The 22673-nt window shown below is 36.5% G+C and overlaps 1 protein-coding gene across 4 annotated transcripts in view; it reads right to left on the bottom strand.

Annotated features, from left to right (window-relative positions):
• ANKS1B (ankyrin repeat and sterile alpha motif domain containing 1B) overlaps positions 1–22673 on the bottom strand; it is a 1160059-nt gene that overhangs the window by 985268 nt on the left and 152118 nt on the right. For all 4 annotated transcript variants that reach the window (XM_025285022.3, XM_025285025.3, XM_025285027.3 and 1 more), the window contains exons 2-5: positions 20437–20517; positions 9099–9255; positions 4391–4687; positions 2038–2113 (exon numbers count right to left, since the gene is read on the bottom strand). In XM_025285022.3, coding sequence (XP_025140807.3) covers positions 2038–2113; positions 4391–4687; positions 9099–9255; positions 20437–20517 — 611 coding nt within the window. The remainder of the gene's footprint in view (positions 1–2037; positions 2114–4390; positions 4688–9098; positions 9256–20436; positions 20518–22673) is intronic.

The following is a 22673-nucleotide window of genomic DNA, read 5'->3' as shown; positions in this document are numbered from 1 at the left end:
GCTTGTGTTTCTTCCAGTCCAGCGTTTCTCATGATGTACTCTACATATAAGTTAAATAAGCAGGGTGACAATATACAGCCTTGACATACTCCTTTTCCTATTTGGAACCAGTCTGTTGTTCCATGTCCAGTTCTAACTGTTGCTTCCTGACCTGCATACAAATTTCTCAAGAGGCAGGTCAGATGGTCTGGTATTCCCATCTCTTTCAGAATTTCCCACAGTTTATTGTGATCCACACAGTCAAAGGCTTTGGCATAGTCAGTAAAGCAGAAATAGATGTTTTTCTGGAACTCTCTTGCTTTTTCCATGATCCAGCAGATGTTGGCAGTTTGATCTCTGGTTCCTCTGCCTTTTCTAAAACCAACTTGAACATCAGGAAGTTCACGGTTCACATATTGCTGAAGCCTGGCTTGGAGAATTTTGAGCATTACTTTACTAGCACGTGAGATGAGTGCAATTGTGCAGTAGTTTGAGCATTCTTTGGCATTGCCTTTCTTTGGGATTGGAATGAAAACTGACCTTTTCCAGTCCTGTGGCCACTGCTGAGTTTTCCAAATGTGCTGGCATATTGAGTGCAGCACGTTCACAGCATCATCTTCCAGGATTTGGAATAGCTCAACTGGAATTCCATCACCTCCACTAGCTTTGTTCGTAGTGATGCTTTCTAAGGCCCACTTGACTTCACATTCCAGGATGTCTGGCTCTAGGTCAGTGATCACACCATTGTGATTATCTGGGTCGTGAAGATCTTTTTTGTACAGTTCTTCTGTGTATTCTTGCCACCTCTTCTTAATATCTTCTGCTTCTGTTAGGTCCATACCATTTCTGTCCTTTATCGAGCCCATCTTTGCATGAAATGTTCCCTTGGTATCTCTAATTTTCTTGAAGAGATCCCTAGTCTTTCCCATTCTGTTGTTTTCCTCTATTTCTTTGCATTGATTGCTGAAGAAGGCTTTCTTATCTCTTCTTGCTATTCTTTGGAACTCTGCATTCAGATGCTTATATTTTTCCTTTTCTCCTTTGCTTTTCGCGTCTCTTCTTTTCACAGCTATTTGTAAGGCCTCCCCAGATAGCCATTTTGCTTTTTCGCAGTTCTTTGCCATGGGGAAGATCTTGATCCCTGTCTCCTGTACAATGTCACAAACCTCATTCCATAGTTCATCAGGCACTCTATCTATCAGATCTAGGCCCTTAAATCTATGTCTCACTTCCACTGTATAATCATAAGGGATTTGATTTAGGTCATACCTGAATGGTCTAGTAGTTTTCTCTACTTTCTTCAATTTAAGTCTGAAATTGGCAATAAGGAGTTCATGATCTGAGCCACAGTCAGCTCCTGGTCTTGTTTTTGTTGACTATATAGAGCTTCTCCATCTTTGGCCGCAACGAATATAATCAATCTGATTTCGCTGTTGACCATCTGGTGATGTCCATGTGTAGAGTCTTCTCTTGTGTTGTTGGAAGAGGGTGTTTGCTATGACCAGTGCGTTCTCTTGGCAAAACTCTATTAGCCTTTGCCCTGCTTCATTCTGTACTCCAGGGCTAAATTTGCCTGTTACTCCAGGTGTTTCTTGACTTCCTACTTTTGCATTCCAGTCCCCTATAATGATAGGGAACTCTAATTTCTGTTTACCACTGTTAACAATATAGAAACTTGGGGAAAATTGTATATTATTTAATAAACCAAGCAATTGTCACAGCTTCACAGGGATCAATTCCTCTCTCCTATAGAAGGCAGAGATTTTCTCCCTCTTTTGGTAGTTTCTCTAATATATTTTAATATGATTTAAAAGCATAAAATTATCACTTCTAAAAGCTTTTGATTAAAGAATCTATTGAAAAGGAAGATGAACATTTATATCAGTTTTTTTCCTTAACACTGAGGCTCAATCCTACATGGTTCTACATACATACAATTTAGAGTGAGGTAAAAAGGGTAATGTGGGGTGAGGTGGATTGTGTCATTTTCCTTTGTCTACTTCTGGAGTACAAATAGTTTTTGGCAAGATAAGCTCCATGGAGAATCATGATAGTTACCTGTTTCTAACAGAACTCGCACAACATCCACTTTTCCAAACAAAGCTGCTTCATGGAGTGCACTCCCTTTTTCTGTCTAGAAAAAAAGAAGAAGAAGAAGGAAAAAGATTAGGAGAGCTAAGGTTAAAAAAATTATATCCTTTTATGCATCCATACATATTGTTTTTAATCTTAGCACTCTCTGACAGAAGAGGAGTGTGGAATAAAGAAGAGACTCTAGAAAGAAAATCCAAAAGCTTGAGTCTGTGAAATATCTGTGCTTCTGTGTAGCCATTTGACCTTGTTATGTTTATAAGTCACTCATCTTCTTTCACCCTCAGTCATTCTCAGATATAACATAAGAGTAGTAATGCCTACCTCACGAGGCTTTTGTGACCATCCAGTGAGCTCATGTAATTCAACATGCATTAATTAAATACCAACTGTACACCAAGAGAAGGAAATGGCAACCCACTCCAGTGTTCTTGCCTGGAGAATCCCAGGGACGGGGGAGCCTGGTGGGCTGCCGTCTACGGGGTCACACAGAGTCGGACATGACTGAAGCGACTTAGCAGCAGCAGCTACACCAAGAATAGTTAAGTGGTGTTCTGAGGTTGTACATTTACTTTCTATCAGAGGAGACAGATGTGTAAATAAATATTAATGTCAAATAAAATCACAACAATTTAATGTGGCTTAGAAAACCTGGAAAATATTCTCCTTGCTTTCCTTTCCATATCCTCTCTTGTCTATGCCAACTCTCCCCAGACCTTCTGTACCTTATTCATGTTCCAAGCATACTAAACATTTCTTCAGTATCATTCTCTTGTTTTCTTCCCAAGAATCTCAAAAACTGGTCCTTCTGCCTGACAGGATAGAACTCCTAGCCCTCTTTACCTCACCATCACCTACACCACCAGTTCTCAATCTTCAGCCTGAATCAGAATCACCTAGAGAGCTTGCTGACCAGATTTCTGGGCACCACCATGAGTTCTGACTCAGTCACCTGGGATGCGTGTGTGGTGTTATGTTGCTTCAGTTGTGTCCAACTCTGTGTGACCCTATGGACTGTAGCCTTCCAGGCTCCTGTGTCCATGGGATTCTGCAGGGTACCATGCCCTCCTCCAGGGGATCTTCCTGACCCAGAGATAAACCCACAGCTTACAGCTCCTGCTTTGGCAGGCAGGTTCTTTAACAACAGTGCCACATGGGAAGCCCCAATAATAAGGGTCTAGGGAGTACAATTGAGAACCACAGACCTACACTACATGTCAAATCTTAAATATAATTTCAGTCAGGAAGTATTGCTTGCCCCTAAAGTGTAACACTTTCCCTGCGTGTTCCACATCAATCTAATATTCCTCATCTTAGCACTTATAGTACTACATTATAATGTTATATGATTATCTATTCCCTTTAATAAACTGTAAGTTTAGTGGAAATGAAGACCATATCTATTTTTTCATCATGGTATCACCAATGCCTAGTAAAAAGTACCATACTTCAGAATACTCTTCAACTATCCTTGGTGTAGAGTTAGTATGGAAATTTAGAATTATTTTGAGGGTAGGAGGGAGGAACATTAACACAGAAGACAAGAATTTGTGAGCACTGCAGGGAAATATTGGTTTCTGCTCTGAGGATGATCAAGGAAGATTTTAAGAGAAAGTTTTTCACCTATGCAAATGGTAAAGTTTAAAAAAAAAAATTTTCTTATTGCTTTTAGGTATAGTGATCCTTCCTTTATCAGTCATGTATGCAAGTACATTATTGTAGAAAGAGGCCTGGACTTTAATCAGTAAATCTTGATTCACATTCTGGGTTTATGAGTCATGTGTCCTTAGGCAAGTTTCTTAGTCTTTGAATCTGATTCCTCACCTCTGTACTGAAACTTAATAGCTCTCAATCCCACAAGATAGCTGTGAGATACAGATTCTAAATGTGTCAACATATTAAACACAAAGTACGTACTCAAAAATTAAAGTCAATTTCATTTCTTTCTTTCATTCACTCAGTTTTAGACTGAATTCCTGGTGTATGTCAAGCTGTGTGCTAGATACTGGAATAAAGGAAACAATTACTAAGAAGACCACACATAACTGCCATCTAGTAATAATTTTTCATGTGGAAAGCCCTCAAGTTAGAATGAGGTTAGAGACTAGGGCTTATATCCCTTCATATTTCCTAACAGTGTGGCAGGATAGTTTGAATTTAGTAGTTACAAAAATACATGTGGACCATTTGCTTGATTTAAAAATGTTAATATTTCTTCCTGTAAATTTAACATGTAATTAAGATGTAAATTTTAACATCTGTATCTCAAAGCAAAGCAAGAACACCATTGTTTTGGAAGCACAGCTACACGAAGACTCACTTGACAGCTCACATCCATTCCTGCTTCCAGCAGCACCTGAACAACTGCCTTGTGACCGTTGCGTGCAGCAAGGTGTAGTGGTGTGTGCTTTCGGGTGTTGCAGCTCATTAAGTTAGGGTGTGCACTGATGATCATTTTGACCACTCTAAGCCGTCCATAGAGGGCTGCCAGGTCCAGAGGTGTTTCCAGCTTGCTGTTTCTGATGGTAGGATCGGTGAGCTCTTCCAGGAGAACAGCAACTACCTCCGAGTGTCCGTACTGAGCTGCACAATGTAGGGCAGTTTCATTTTCATTGTTCTGTTAAGACATACAGTGCAAGTTTTCAGAAATTCAGTTTGTTATGAAAATCGAAGTATAGTAAGGCAGCCATGAAATTAAAAGATGCTTACTCCTTGGAAGGAAAGTTATGACCAACCTAGATAACATATTAAAAAGCAGAGACATTACTTTGCCAACAAAGGTCCGTCTAGTCAAGGCTATGGTTTTTCCAGTGGTCATGTACGGATGTGAGAGTTGGACTGAGAAGAAAGCTGAGCGCTGAGAATTGATGCTTTTGAACTGTGATGTTGGAGAAGACTCTTGAGAGTCCCTTGGACTGCAAGGAGACCCAACAAGTCCATTCTAAAGGAGATCAGTCCTGGGTGTTATTTGGAAGGAATGATGCTAAAGCTGAAACTCCAGTACTTTGGCCACCTCATGCGAAGAGTTGACTCATTGGAAAAGACTGTGATGCTGGGAGGGATGGGGGCAGGAGGAGAAGGGGATGACAGCAGATGAGATGGCTGGATGGCATCACTGACTCGATGGACGTGAGTTTGACTGAACTCCGGGAATTGGTGATGGACAGGGAGGCCTGGCGTGCTGCAATTCACGGGGTCGCAAAGAGTCGGACACGACTGAGTGACTGAACTGAACTGAAAACCTGAGATGCTTTGAAAACATATATTTAAAATGTATGCCTTTTAATAAGTATGCGTAATAGTACTTTATATTTGGTAATAGTATCTATCATTTATCACATTTTATTTCTATCACTTCAGTTGAAAGAATCAAACTTTTCCTTAAACTATATATTCTAACTTCCAAGAGTGATAAACCATTTAGCTGTGTTAGTTGGTAGCCCTGCTGGGCCCAGATGGTTAGTGTTGTCGGCACTGTGCATCAAGCCTCTGTGACATCTGTTAATGAGAGAGATTAATAACAATACACCTTTAACAGACTGGCTTTCCCAAATATAGTTGAGAGAGTAAATTCTCTGATAATGAAAGATTTACAGAGATGTTTCCCAAATCAAGTTTCATCTTATCTTCCATTTAAGTATAAATCCTTGCTTTTTTTGCAAAGAGAACAAAGACGTACTGGCCCTAACATTAACCCATATCTTTTTGAAATATAATCATGAATTTAGAGGCAGGTCTATACCCACATCCAGACAAGTTACAAGGAATATTACACGTGTAGCTTATAAGTGGTTCAGCTGAGGGAATTCCCTGGCAGTCTAGTTGTTAGGACTCCACATTTTCACTGCTAAGGGCCTGGGTTTGATTCCTGGTCAGGGAACTAAGATCCCATAAGTCGTGTGACTCAAAATAAAAATATAAGTGTTTCAGCTGAAAATCAATGAGATTTTCCCAGGAATGTAGCAGAATAATAAATGTTAAAATCAAGAAAATTGAACCCCACTGCAAGAGAAATGGACCTTTCAATTATTTGGGCAGATAGTGTAGGTATATGCAGTATGACTATGCCATGAGGTGGAAAGGTCAATTAGGAGAAATGGGAACATGAAATTTTAGTAACAAAAATGCAGTGTCCTAAATGAGGGTTCTATAAACCAAGGGAGGATGATATCAGCATAGTCACCATCATAGCTAACACTATGTGCAAAGCACACACAGTTGCATTTCGTATGTGCTTACTTATTTAATCGTCATTGCCTGGCCTGCGAGCATGCTCAGTAGTGTCAGACTCTTGTGACCCCATGGATTATAGCCCACCACACTCCTCTGTCCATAGGATTTTTCAGGCAAGAATACTGGAGTGGGTTGCCATTTCCTCCTCCAGGGGATCTTTCCAATCCAGGGACTGAACCTGTGTCTCCTGCACATATCCTACATTGCAGCTGGGTCCTTACCACTGAGCCACTGGGGAAGCCACCCGGTTATCACAAGTCTCAGTAAATGTTCATTATCATTTTCATTCCTGCCCTCTATTGCTTAAATACATAAAGGTATATAATTAATTAGTATACTTCTGTCCCATTGCGGGGGAGGGGGTGGGGGGGAATAAAGCTAAAATCAAAATTTACCTATGAAAACAAAATTCCTACATCAGAAACTTTTAGAAGAAATAACATTGAATAAGAGATCTATGTTACTACTAAAGGAGTATGTACATAACAAACAAAAAATATGGAAAACATGGTATTAAAAAATCTCAAAAAATTTCAACTCATCTAAAATAGAAACCACAACATAAAGTAACAGAATTGAAGACAGAATTTTGAAGTCCAATCTCCTCGAAAAAAAAATTTTTTTATATTTATATTGATTTATTCAACATCACAGAAAAAAACAGTTTCTCTATGCTATTTAAAATCTTCAACATTCAAATGTAAATGTTGGTTAGGGTTTTTTTCTTTATTTTCATGTCATTTAAAAAATATTGCTTGCCTATGTTCTCCTCTAGGAGTTTTATAGTTTCTGGTCTTAAGTTTAGATCTTTAATCCATTTTGAGTTTATTTTTGTGTATGGTGTTAGGAAGTGTTCTAGTTTCATTCTTTTACAAGTGGTTGACCAGATTTCCCAGCAGATGAATGGATAAGAAAGCTGTGGTACATATACGCAATGGAGTATTACTCAGCCATTAAAAAGAATACATTTGAATCAGTTCTAATGAGGTGGATGAAACTGGAACCTATTATACAGAGTGAAGGAAGCCAGAAAGAAAAACACCAATACAGTATACTAACGCATATATATGGAATTTAGAAAGATGGTAACAATAACCCTGTGTACGAGACAGCAAAAGAGACACTGATGTATAGAACAGTCTTATGGACTCTGTGGGAGAGGGAGAGGGTGGGAAGATTTGGGAGAATGGCATTGAAACATGTAAAATATCATGTATGAAACGAGTTGCCAGTCCAGGTTCGATGCACGATACTGGATGCTTGGGGCTGGTGCACTGGAACGACCCAGAGGGATGGAATGGGGAGGGAGGAGGGAGGAGGGTTCAGGATGGGGAACACATGTATACCTGTGGCGGATTCATTTGATATTTGGCAAAACTAATACAATTATGTAAAGTTTAAAAATAAAATAAAATTAAAAAAAAATATTGCTTGTAGAAACTAATATTCCATTGTTTAACCTTGGTTTGTTTTTCCATCTTTTTACTTTAGGTTTGCTTTGGGCATTCAGTTTTAAGAATAACCACCAGATGGCTCATCCCACCAATGATCTTTTAACTTGGTTTTCTGAGGAACAGGCAGCATTCTCATAAATTTCCTTTTTAGCATCATAAATAAAGACAGCCATATCCATCATTTTGTAAAGACTTGAATTAACTATTCTCATAAAAATATTCTGCATTTTGTAACATGAAAACATAGACATTTTTTGCGATATATATTAACAAGACATTTTTCCAATTAATAAAACATTTTTCCTGATTAGTTCTTTACACAACTGCATTTTGATGTAAGAAAAATATTATATTTTCTTCCCTTTGCTGTATACAGCTAGCAAGTATTCATTTTTAATCTGAATTTCAGTCAAGTGTCTGCAAAGTCTATACCCATATGAACAATATGCTAATTGTACTATATTAGATGTGCTTGCCCTAGAGTAACCTCCTTGCATCCATACTGGACAGCGGCCAACCTGCAGCTTAATGCCCTGTTTGTAATTCAATTGTTGGGCTGCACGCTGGTTTTCAAATATAGTTTTACAAAATGGGAACAGTAGGGGGCATGCAGAGCTCATTTATTATCATACTGTACTAGAGGACTGTATTTTACTTTCTGGAACCTGTGGTCTTATTTATTTAGAACACTGAGAATGACATTATTTTTAAATATATGCATTAACTGTAACATGGATACTATGCAGTTGCAAATATTTTGACTTTATCTGTCAGTTTCATCCTGCTGCTGTGTTTTACTGAACTTACTCTAGGCATATGTGTGTGTGTGTGTGTGTGTGTGTGTGTGTGTACAGGAAATTTTTTATTTATTATGTGACTAGCAACTGCATACATTGTATTTGCATTTTAATTCACAAAATAGCACTTAATATAAAAGTGCTATGTAAATGGTAAAGTATTATGGAAATGATAGCTATCATCATTGTTCTAGCATCTAAAATTTTATTAAGAAAAACTACTTTCACATTATGAATGTGAATTGTTTTATCTTTAAATATTCAATAACTATAAAATGGATGCTCATGTAAGGCAGGCAAAAATACTAGAACTACTTCTTTATGTGGGATTTTATTATTAACAAATATCTTTACAAATGTCCAACTTAGTGCCATTGTACCTATAAACAAATGCCAAAGAAGTTTTCAAATATCTCCTTTAGCAAATTCAGCAGTAGGATGATCTTTGGCAGGGTAACAACAGAAATAATTAATTTTTCAATGTGGCTTTGACTTCACAAAACTCTCAAAAATCACAGCATGAGCAAATACTTGACAAACGCACCTGTTCATTGACTCTGGAATGTGATGGTCCATGATGAATAAGAATCTTCACAATTTCCACATCTCCTTTCCAGGCAGCCAAGTGAATAGGAAAATAACCTTTGTTGTCTGCTACATTTGTTGATGCCTCATATTGAAGCAGTTTGAGAACAATGTCCCTAAGAAGGAAAAAAAAAATACAACAGAAGAAAATATGCTGAACAATATGGCTACTATTAAACAGATAATCATAAAAGTATATTAGATACTGACTAGAAATTTAGAGTAATCATTCAAACTACCGCCACCACCACACACACACACACACACACACACACACACACACACACAGCATTCATTGACTGACCCATACAAGTACTAGAGATCTTTTGGGCAAAATTTATCTAATTTTATTAACCGAATGAATTTAGTAAAATAACAGTATACCTCTCCACATCTTTCTTAAAAATGGAGTATTCCCAGATAACTTATACCTGAGATTTAGTCCGAAGGAAGACTTGAGGTGCAAGCAAACACCCTGTTTACAAACAAAAAGTTATCATCCTGCTAAAAGACATTTAGGAAATTACACATCATTCTGATAGAGAACTAGAATAAAGGGTTGAAGATTCATATAAAAGAGAAAGCAACACAGTAGGAAAGAGACCCTGAAAAGTTGAAAAAAAATTAATAACTTTCAGCCATGGCACAGAACATACTTTGAATGTGTGTTGTTTATACTTGTATACTCTTTCACTTTCCTCCTCCAAGCCTAAGAAATTATTTTAAGAGGGAAATTCATTTATGAGACAAGTTCTATCACTGACACAATTATTCTAATGACAAGATTTCAGAGAAAATAAACCCCATTTTAACATTAATAAAAAATAGTATTATTTTATAAGCCCTGAATTTAAAGGACTTGAATGTAAAGTATCAGTTATGCAAGTGAAAGTATTAGTTGCTCAGTCATGTCTGACTCTCTGCGACCCCATGGACTGCAGACCACCAGGCTCCTCTGCCCATAGAATTCTCCAAGCAAGAATACTGGAGTGAATTGCCATTCCCTTCTCCAGGGGATCTTGCCAACCCAGGGACAGGGATCGAACCCAGGTTTCCTGCATTACAGGCAGATTCTTTACCATATGAGCCACCAAGGAAGCCCAGCTATGCAAACTACCAATAATATGACCGCTAGAGTATCAATTAGTCTTATTTTTCTTTTTCTTTCCGGTAGAAAATAATAATAATAGTGCCTATTGCTCAACACTGGTAAGAACATTAAACTAATACAATTTTGTAAAGTTTAAAAATAAAATTAAATTAAAAAAAAAGACCATTACCAAAAAAAAATAAAAAATAAATTAGAACATAAAAGAGAAGCCATTCAATGAATAGTAAAACACTATACAGATATTAGTTCTTGCCCCAAGTAAAAATAAAATTCTTTAAAAGTAAAACTGCTTCCTTCAAATCACCTTTGGAAAACAGTCTGGAAATCAGAAGGAAACCTGAAGTTTGCCCAGTTTCTATGCTTCTTCTCACCTCTCCACCATGTAAGAGGTGTTATATAAGCTCTTCCATTCTCAGATAAGTAACTTACAAAGTGGTGAAAAGGATTCAATATTTGAGAATAACAAAAGCAGCTAAGAATCAGAAGATCTGGTTTGAAGTCTTAACTCTCTAATACTTAGTAACTTGGTGTGTGTGTGTGTACCTGTGTGTGCTCAATCACTTCAGTCGTGTTCGACTCTTTTTTTTTTTTGTAATTAATTGATTTATTTTAATTGGAGGCTAATTTCTTTACAATACTGTAGTGGTTTTTGCCATACATTGACATGAATCAGCAATGGGTGTACATGTGTCCCCCATCCTGATCCCCTCTCCCATCTCCCTCCCCATACCATCCCTCAGGGTCATCCCAGTGCTCCGGCCCTGAGCACCCTGTCTCATTCATCAAACCTGGACTGGTGATCTATTTCACATATGGTAATATACATGTTTCAATGCTATTCTCTCAAATCATCCCACCCTCGCCTTCTCTCAGAGTCCAAAAGTCTGTTCTTTTTTTTTTAATTTATTTATTTTAATTAGAGGCTAATTACTTTATAATATTGTATTGGTTTTGCCATACATCAACATGAATCCGCCACGGGTGTACACGTGTTCCCAATTCTGAACCCCCCTCCCACCTCCCTTCCCATACCATCCCTCTGGGTCATCCCAATGCACCAGCCCCAAGCATCCTGTATCCTGCATCAAATCTGTTCTTTATCTGTGTATCTTTTGCTGTCTCGCATATAGGGTCATTGTTACCACCTTTCTAAATTCCATATACATGTGTTAATATACTGTATTGGTGTTTTTCTTTCTGGCTTTCTTCACTCTGTATAATAAGTTCCAGTTTCATCAACCTCATTAGAACTGATTCAAATGCATTCTTTTTAATAGCTGAGTAATATTCCATTGTGTGTACCACAGCTTTCTTATCCATTTGTCTGCCGACGGACATTTAGGTTGCTTCCATGTCCTAGCTATTGTAAACAGTGCTGCGATGAACATTGGGGTACACATGTCTCTTTCAATTCTGGTTTCCTTGGTGTGTGTGCCCAGCAGTGGGATTGGTAGGTCATATGGCAGTTCTATTTCCAGTTTTTAAGGAATCTCCACACTATTCTCCATAGTGGCTATACTAGTTTGTGTTCCCACCAATGGTGTAAGAGGGTTCCCTTTTCTCCACACCCTCTCCAGCATTTATTGCTTGTAGACTTTTGGATAGCAGCCATTCTGACTGGTGTGAAATGGTACCTCATTGTGCTTTTGATTTGCATTTCTCTGATAAAGAGTGGTGTTGGGCATCTTTTCATGTGTTTGTTAGCCCTCTGTATGTCTTCTTTGGATAAATGTCTGTTTAGTTGTTTGGCCCATTTTTTGGTTGGGTCATTTATTTTTCTGGACTTGAGCTGCAGGAACTGCTTATATATTTCTGAGATTAATTCTTTGTCAGTTGCTTTGTCTGCTATTATTTTCTCCCATTCTGAAGGCTGTCTTTTCACCTTGCTTATAGTTTCCTTCGTTGTGCAAAAGCTTTTAAGTTTAATTAGGTCCCATTTGTTTATTTTTGCTTTTATTTCCATTACTCTGGGAGGTGGGTCATAGAGGATCTTGCTGTGATTTATGTCAGAGAGTGTTTTGCCTATGTTTTCCTCTAGTTGTTTCATAGCTTCTGGTCTTACATTTAGATCTTTAATCCATTTTGGGTTTATTTTTGTGTATGGTGTTAGAAAGTGTTCTAGTTTTATTCTTCCACTGCTGGTTGACCAGTTTTCCCAGCACTAATTGTTAAAGAGATTGTCTTTTCTCTGTTGTATATTATTGCCTCCTTTGTCAAAGATAAGATGTCCATAGGTGCATGGATTTATCTCTGGGCTTTCTATTTTGTCCCATTGATCTATATTTATGTCTTTGTGCCAGTACCATACTGTTTTGATGACTGTAGCTTTGTAGTATAGTCTGACATCAGGCAGGTTGATTCAAGATTGCTTTGGCTATTCGAGTTTTTTTTTTTTTCATACAAATTGTTAAATTATTTGTTCTAGTTTTCTGAAAAATACCATTGGTAGCTTGATAGGGATTGCATTGAATCTATAGATTGCTTTGGGTAATACACTCATTTTCACTATATTGATTCTTCTGATCCATGAACATGGTATATTTCTCCATCTATTTGGGTCATCTTTGATTTCTTTCATCAGCATTTTATGGTTGTAACCCTATAGACTGTAGCCTGTCAGGCTCCTCTGTCCATGGGATTCTCCAGGCAAAGATACTGGAGCGGGTTGCCATGCCCACCCCCAGGGGATCTTCCCCTTCCAGAGGTCAGAGCTGCATCTTATGCAGTTCCTGCATTGCAGGCAGATTCTTTACCAATCTTGGACAATTCAAATAACCTCTGTCTCTCTTTCAGACACTGTTAAAATGGAATTTAGAGATTACATATAGCTGCTGGTCTAAAAGGGTTGTGGTATGAATCAAATGAGAAATGAATATTACTGTAAAACTGTATAAAATTAAAAACTATTCTTAAAGCTATTTGCTGCAATATTAAACAATTTTTGCCTTCTTTTTTCTTGAACTGAAGTATATCAGTATTTAAATAAAAGGTAAAATAACACCAAAGGAAGCATTGTTAAATACCTGGGAGTGATCAGTAGAATTTATCCTACCAAAAAAAAAAAAAAAAAAGCCTTCTCCAAATCCATATATTAAAAAGGGACAATTATGTGAAGGGTTTTAATTTCATTCTTCAATGCCTAAGCAAATCAAAAAGAATTCTGAAGCTTCTAAACATTTCCTTTCTAAGAGGAAAGAGGAAAATTTTATGGAGTCATCAATACTATTTTCTTTTACTCTCAAACCCTTCAGAATTTCATTTGTTCCTGGGCTCAATTTTTGTTGACATTTTCAAATAATGTGTGTGATATACATTTATTATCAAGAAGAGTTATGATATAGTGAAAAAACTGACCATCTTACTAATTATTTGTATTGTGTAAGTTACTACCACCTAATATCTAAATCATTTAAGAATAATCTGCATGTTTATAAAATTGTCTTTTGTGAACACCAAGATTCTAAATAAATACAATTTTTATATTTAAGTTTTTTAGCTTATTTTATTAAATAAATATTCTATAAAATTTATTTTTTAATTTAAATGTATTTAAAATCTTTTCTCTTATTCAGAGATACCAGCTAATGAACTGGGTGAACTCAGATTTCTAATATAAAAACATATTTTTGAAATATAAAGTTATATCTTTGATCAAATGAGTGCCTATTGGTCTCACTGAAACTTAAGCAAAATATTAATCAATAAAGTATCATTAATCTTTCTTATGATGTATCCATGTATACCACAAGTGATATGCATTATACAGGCCTTTTTCATCCAGGCTTATCAAGAACAAATTAAATTTCAGTTATTTTCTTTAATGTCTAAACAAGAAGAGTAATTGTTTTTGGTTTTGGGGGTAGTTGGTTTTGGGGAGGGATATAATTGAAATATAACATGATTTTAGTTTCAAGTGTACAACATAATGATCTGATACATTGCAAACTGATCACCATGAGCCTAGTTAACGTCTCTTTTTTTACTTTTATTTAAGTTGCATCTTATATCTTCCAAAAGTATCATGAATATGTTGACTGTGCTTGGTTATCTGGCATGAAATATTAAGTTATATTGATGAAAACTGTCTATAAGCTAGCAAGCAGAAAATACCTATATCTTAAAACTAAAGTGGTAATCTTTCTTACAGCATTTGACAAAAAATTCTCCAAAACACTAAAATAAATGTAATTGATGAGATTACAGAAAAAATAATTCCATTTCCCAGGAAAAAAACAAAATACCCAAGTAAGTTTAATAATAATTCAGTTTAAATCACTGCAACATTTTGCAGCTTGAGGTTAAAAATGTATGTTCAGGTAAAAATAGGAATTCTAAAAAGTATTGATTTTTGCTATCATGTTTAATTTGTTTCATTTTTTGATAGACATAAATAATACTTCTGATTCGTATGAAATGTCTTTTAAGAAGTTCAGTATACATTATAAGCAAAATTAAATTAATTGGGAAGATTCAACATTCAAATTTCTTTACCTCAACAGCAAGTTGCCTTACAGTTAACCAAAGAAATTTATTTCATTTCATCCTCCTGTGTTTGCAATGTTCATCACAGCACTGTTTATAATAGCCAGGACATGGAAGCAATCTAGATGTCCATCAGCAGATGAATGGATAAGAAAGTTGTGGTACATATACACAATGGAGTATTACTCAGCCATTAAAAAGAATACATTTGAATCAGTTCTAATGAGGTGGATGAAACTGGAACCTATTATACAGAGTGAAGGAAGCCAGAAAGAGAAACACCAATACAGTATACTAATGCATATATGTGGAATTTAGAAAGATGGTAATGATAACCCTGTACACAAGACTGCAAAAGAGACACAGATGTATAGAACAGTCTTTTGGACTCTGTGAGAGAGGGCAAGGGTGGGATGATTTGGGAGAATGTCATTGAAACTTATATATTATCATATGTGAAATGAATTGCCAGTCCAGGTTTGATGCATGATACAGGGTGCTCGGGGCTGGTGCACTGGGATAACCCAGAGTGATGGGATGGGGAGGAAATTGGGAGGGGGTTTCAGGATGGGGAACACATATACACCTGTGGCAGATTCATGTCAATGTATGGCAAAACCAATAAAATATTGTAAAGTAAAAAAAATTTTTTTTTAAAACAAAGAATTTTGAAATAAATGCAAATCATCTTCATATGGATGTAATAAGCTAATGACATGCAAATTATCCATTAATAAACTAATGAAATTCTCAAAGTCATTAAGGCCCTTTTGATTTCAGACTTTCTTAAGGATTTTATTTCTCTTTTTTGGAAATAAAGTTGCAAAAATGCTCAACGTGGTCAGAAGACTTTAGGACAATACACTTCATTTTCTAACTGGAGCTCCTTTATATACTGAATTCACTCTCATAGATTTATTTCCAGATAAAATGAATAAAGTCAAATTTAACTAGTTAATATTCTAATCCAAGAAAGAAGCAATCAACCAAAGATATTTGTAGGTGATTCAAAGAGCAACTTCATGGACTAGATTATATAAATTTTTAGAGGAAGTGCTCTTCTTTCATTAGAAAGTCTATTCTGAGCAAATCAAAGGTATAGCAGATAGTTTACTATCTAGAGTCTAGACCCAATTTGAGATACAATCTTGATTATAGATAATGGAGGATTATCTATAATTGAATCCTTGTCTAGGATTCAAGCATTAATATTTAAAGAATCAAAAGCAAGAACAGAAAATAACCCCACACATATGAAATAACAAACATATTTCAAAGATACAATAACAATTTATTACTGACATTTTCCAAAACAGCATCCAAGAATCACAATGAACCCAACATAGTTTAATGAGATGAAACTTAACAAGAAAATAAAACCAGCAATTTTCTAAGAAGAGAGAAATCAGAATGAAATATGAACATACAGGTTTAGTAAAACTTTATAGGGATTATTAAAATAATAAGATGATTATTTTAAAAGACAGAAAAGAAAGAGCAAATAAAAGAAGGAAAGAGGAAGAGAGGGAAAGAGGAGAGAAGAAGGGAAGAAAGGAGGGAGTTAAAAAAGGAGGAGGAAGTGGAGGAAAAAAGAGAGGAAGTTGGCTATTTCAGAAGAAATTGCTATTGCTATTCAGAAGAGAATTAATTAAAGCAATAAAATTTGCAAAAGAAATATATGAGAGAGACAATGAATCCTCCATATTTTAAAAAGAAAAAGAAGAAAAGATAAATCTCTAGCCTATCTACTGAAATAATTTATTTACAATCATTGCCAATTAAATTTGTTCTACTGACTGTGCTTTTTCTATCATTTAAAAGTAACAATTTTCTCATCTGTAATTACAAATGACTCGGGAAATCACCAAGAGTACAATTTCTATTGTGTCCTGATTTGGCTAAGTGGAGACAAATTTTTCATTGTGAAATAATGTATTTCAGGTATATAAAATGTTGTTCCATTTGTGGGCTAACTAGCAGTGATAAACGAGACTCTCAATAAAACATACAAAAGAGTGAGGATACAGTCTTAATTTGCAGTGTGAAGGCCACAGATTATATATTGGAGGAAAGGGGAAAGCACGTGCCCAAAGCAAATGAATAAACTATAAGACCCTGTAACATTTCTTCTAGCTCTATAATTCCATGAACTTCCTTGGTGGCTCGGTCCATAAAGAAACCGCCAGCAATGCAGGAAACCCAGGTTCGATTCCTGAGTTGGGAAGATCCCCTGGAGAAGGAAATAGCAACCCATTCCAGTATTCTTGCCTGGAGAATCCCATGGACAGAGGAGCCTGGTGGGCTACAGACCATGGGGTCCAAAGAGTGAGTTTGACTCCATGACTGAGCAACTAACACTTTCTGAAAACAATCTAAAGTTGATGGATACAACAGCAGCAAGAACAAGGATAGAAATTTGGCAAAACTAATACAATTATGTAAAGTTTAAAAATAAAATTTAAAAAAAAAATAAAAAAAAAATAAATAAAAAAAAAAAAAAGAAAAGAAATGAAGTGTTTCTATGCTGACTGCTAAGGCTTGCTTGGGAGGAATACAGCACAATGTTTCATTAACTATTTGAAGTGAGAATACCAAAGACGAAGAAAAGGAAAACCACTGTCCTCTGGCTCTGAGGTATATTCTATGACAAGTTTTTATTCTACAAATATCTTTTCTTATGGCAATATTTAAATGATCATTCTGTGAGAATACACTACTTGATGATAATGGGAGGCAGCCAGAAATACATAATGTGACAGAGAAAAACCAATAAGAAATTAGAACACTGATGTGCATACAGTCACAGAGGGATATAATGTAAATTACAGGTAAAAGTATACACTCGGACTCTAGATACAGCCCCACCTTAATGATTAAGTGGCCACTAAGTCACTTATCCAGCATGGTCTTGTTTCTCCATCTATAAAATAAAAGAGGTAATGAAGGTAGGATAGAATAAATGATCTCTAACTTTAAAAGTCCTTGATAATTTAAATAATTTAAAATCAAGAATTCTTTCTAGATGAAAATCCAAATTTCAGAACTGTAACATCATAATACCTAACTGAGCCACAAATAACAAAATATTATATCATAAAGTGTTATAATTAGAAGGAATATGGTGTATTCAGTACATTTGAACTGAGGCATAAAGAGGTTAATTAAATGGCTCAAGGTCACATAACTGGCAGGGAGGGAGAGATGGGATTAGAATTTTCCTACTTTTTTCCAACACCTGTATGATGACACTAAGTAAAATCTTTCTCTTCTGGGAAAGTAAGAGGGAGAGAATGCCATCTGAGTGGTTTTGTTAAAAAAAAAAAAAAAAAAAGAAAGAAAGCAAAAAAATTAAAAGAAAAATGATACCTTTAGATGAAAGCAAAGCAGAGATATATAATCCTCAGAGAACATCTGCAATTAAAGATCTTAAAAGAAATATAGTCAAATTCCCATCTCTTTATGATAAGCTTAATGACTGCTAGTCAATTCTCGTAAATTATCCTCACTTTGTACACTGCCAATAAAACTAAAAATTGTGCAAGAAGCCTCAGAAAAATATATCTTAATGGTTAGAACTTCATAGGATGTCACACATAAACCAAAAACATTTACTTAAAACCACTGAAAATCAAGAAAGGGACATTTGGGTACAATATTATTTTGAGAAATAATGCCAAGCTGAGGTAGAACAAGAAAAGTTGTATAGCTCAAATAGTCAAGCCCAAGATCTTCCGTCCATTATACTTGATAGCTTGTCTTCCCAGCTGGGACTAAGAAATATGGTTCCACCAGAGCCACTGAATCCACAACTAAGATGCCCAAAGAAGTCAGCTTGGGCTGATTTAATTAACTTCCCTCCTGATGACTCATGTATCAAGAAGAATAAATAGCATTTCCTTTAAAAGACTCAGATAGTAAGGATCTGGACACATTTTCCGCTCTAGAGAAGGGTAGCAATATAGCTGAAAAAGACTCAGCAAAATAAAAAGTTCTAAGGCCGGCGGTATTAGGTGACATTATATAGAATAAGGACTGGATGAAAAAAAATGTAATTTGGGAATTACAATACTAAGGATCTAAGTGAAGAAACATTAAGCTTATGATATTTTACATAATTCAAATATTCTTCAAACAGAATGATAATGTTCAATTTATGCAATAAGTTTCAAGGTAAACATGTCATAATGATAAATAATGACAAAAATGGTAAGGTCCTTGTATGAGAGCTTTAAGATCATGAAGTGTAATCAAGTATAACTAAGTCTCAATCTGTGTCTCAATTCACAGAATAAAAGAAATGTTAAATACAAAATTAAAAGATAACCAGCAGTACTTTTGGAGGCTTTCCAGGTGGCTCAGTGGTAAAAGAATCCGCTTGCAATGCAGGAGATGCAGGTTTGACCCCTGAGTAAGGAAGAATCCCTGGAGAAGGGAATGGCAACCCACTCCAGTATTCTTGCCTGGGAAATCCCATGGACAGAGGAGCCTGGTGGGCTACAGTCCGTAGGGTTGTAAACAGGCAGACACGACTTAGTGACTTAGCACACTATAGTAATTTTAAGGCAGTAATTACCATGTTTAAAACAACTGAAGTGAAATGAAATGATCCAGATCTGAAAAGACTAACTTGAATCATTAAAGCAAAGGAAAAACAGATAGGAGGGGAGACACATGAACAAGGTCACCTTTCTTCTGATGAAGGATGACAGAACATTTGACTCATTCAGAGGACTCCTCACACTGTCACTAAACCATTAGGTTTCCTGGCTAAAACACTGTCAATAAAATAGTGTGATGGTTATACATGTTTTCACTCTCCATATCATAGACTATCACATTATTTGAAATATAATTCCACAGGTTAAAGAGGTTCAAAACCCGAGAGACCATTCATGAACGACAGACAGAAAGCATGTTAGCTTAGTTTGAGGATTTCAAAGAGGTTTGTGAAAGTGTCCATGGCTTATAAGAGCAAGACTCTACTAAAAGAGTTCATTCTTAGTGAATAACCCTATAATTTGTGAAGACACCCCAGAAAGTAGGGAGGCATCATTAAGTGGTTTATCCCATCAGTCCCTAATCTTTTTGGCACCAGGGACTGGTTTCGTAGAAGACAATTTTTCCACAGACCCAGGGAGTGAGGAGAAGGGTGGTTTGGGGATGATTCTCACAAGGAGCACGCAACCTAGATCCCTTACATGCACAGTTCACAGTAGGGTTCACGCTCCAATGAGAATCTAATGAATGTCACTGACCTAACAGGAGGCAGAGTTTAGGCATTAATGCGAGTAATGGGGAGAGTTTGTAAATACAGACAAGCTTTGCTCACTCTCCTGCCTCTCACCTCCTGCTGTGCAGCCTGCTTCCTAGCAGGCCATGGACCAGTACCTATGTGTGGCCCAGGGGTTGGGAACCCCTGGTTTATCCCATTCCCATGCCAAATGTTCACGTGACTAACATGGTCCTGGCACTTCTTCCATTTTCCCTGTGTGGTCTTTGACTTGATCTGCACTCTGCACATACTCATTCTCAGCAACATTCCTTCCACTTTCAACATGTCAAGTGTTGAACACCTGGTGCTTCTTCAAATTCATCTAAGCCCAAGGGACTCGCGGCAACATGAGACAGGAACCATCAGACATAATTAACTTCATCACATGTAACTAAATACACACAGATTCCAGTCCAAATAAGTGGCACTTACTTATGTCCATTTAAGGCTGCATGGTGTAAAGCCGTGTAACCCGAACTGTCTGTGCAGTTCACATTGGGGCCTCGCCAGATGCTGCAAATAAAGCACAAGCACACAGTTAACAGGGGAGCAGAATTGTGCTTTGCAAAACAGTCGGCAGCATGTTTCAGATGAGGATTTTACTCATGTGAAAACAACTGCCACCTTTCCTGCACTCCCCTCAGAACAATATCTTTATTCATTTATTTGATGCAGAGAAATTATTAGTGAGTAAGTTTGAGTGAACTCTGGGAGTTGGTGATGAACAGGCAGGCCTGGCGGGCTGTGATTCATGGGGTCGCAAAGAGTCGGACACGACTGAGCGACTGAACTGAACTGAACTGATAGCTACCATTAGAAATTATTAGCAAATGCAGACCCCCTGGTATACCTTAAATTTGGACCCCAAAATTCCCTATAACTTTCAGTCATTACTTAAATATTGGATCCAATTAACGTTCAACTATTATATTCTTTACCAAGAAGAAAGATTTAAGTCACCTGCCTCCTCCTTTTCAACACACTCATTCTGAGATGGCAGTGGTTTGCATAAGTTATATTTTTGGATATGGAAAGAATATAAACACTTCTTGCTGTTCCATTGCTACCAAGAGAATGTAAAACATATTTCACCCTTGAAAATATAATTAGATTTGATTATCACAAACCATAAAAAGATTCTAATAGTTTTGAAGTTATTTTACTATACAATATATTTTGACGATAACATATAACTATAAGAAAGAATCCATTTTATCCTTGATCACTACAATGATAGAAACTATAGTTTAAAAAAAATAGGTATTGAAAGTTTTCCAAAAGTAAATCTCCCCAAAAAACTCTGATGTTATCAAAGCCATCAAAACTAACATCTAATGACAAACTTGGAGAAGGAAATGGCAACCCACTCCAGTATTCCTGCCTGGAGAATCCCATGGACAGAGGAGCATGACAGGCTACAGTCCATGGGATTGCAAGAGTCGGACACGACTTGGCGACTAAACCACCACTGCCAATGACAAACTAATTCATGTATTCACAAAATATTTATTGTGTACCAATTGTATGTCACATATTAAGCTAAGTACTGAGAGCACAAAGTCATAATTCAAGGGCCTTCTTTACAAGAGCAGAGTCTAATGGAGAAGAGAGACACATAAACTAACAAGTACAGGCTAGTAAGATAATCAAGGTACCACAGAGCACACAAGCATCTCTGAGAAGAGAATAAACAGCTATTCAAAATGAGAGATCACAACTAAGTTGAGACAGTGAAAATGAGTAGAATGTTCTTATTCGACAGTTATAAAAAGTCAAACCAATAAGATGCAGAGATCAACTGAAGGAAGGAGAAAGTACAATAGTTAGCACAGACTCACTCAAGTTAAATGTCTAAATGACCGAAAGGAAAATGACATTAACTAAGATGTGAAAAGAAAGGCAAATCTGCTGGAGGAAGACAGTGCAGATGGAAAGCAAACAATGACTTCAGGCTTGGAAACATTAAATTTCAGGTATCTGACATACTTACATAAAAGTAAGTATCTCCAGAAAACTATGAAAATATCTAGTTAGAAGCATGGTTCTTAAGTTAGACAACCTGATTTCAAAAACGTGGCTCCATTACTTGCTGGGGGTAGCCCTGGATAAAGTATTTAATCTCTCTCAAGTATTTAATTCCTTGTCTGCAAAATATAGATGATGATAATAGTACTACTACCTTAAAATGTGGTGAGGATCAAATGAATCAGTACTTATAAAGCACTTTGGGCAGTAGTTGAACATAGCACTAGCATCTATTACATTTTTTATGTTTGTTCAACAAATTGTTATAAGATAAAACCAAGGGAGTGCTTGATTTCAGACTCTCTAAGAGACAGGCCATCAGCTGGGCATAGTGGCATGCACCTGTAATCCCAGCTACTCAGGAGGCTGAGGCAGGAGGACTGCTTGAACCCAGGAGTTCTGGGCTGCGGTGCACTGTGCCAATTGGGTGTCCACACTAAGTTCAGCATCAATATGGTGACCTCCTAGGAGAGAGGTCATCAGGCTCAAATACCTCAGTGGAAAATCTGTATATGAAGGCAAGGTGAAACCTTCTCTCAAATGTTGATATTAGCCAAAATATCAACCATTGGATGAAAAAAAAAAATCAAACCTAAGTTAGGTAGATAGTTCCAAGTTCAATGCAACTGAAAATCTTAAAATTT

The sequence above is a fragment of the Bubalus bubalis genome, chromosome 4 (genome assembly GCF_019923935.1).
Source record: "Bubalus bubalis isolate 160015118507 breed Murrah chromosome 4, NDDB_SH_1, whole genome shotgun sequence".
NCBI lineage: Eukaryota > Metazoa > Chordata > Mammalia > Artiodactyla > Bovidae > Bubalus > Bubalus bubalis.
The sequence above is the reverse complement of the archived record's forward strand: the minus strand, read 5'-3'. Positions and strand labels throughout refer to the sequence as shown.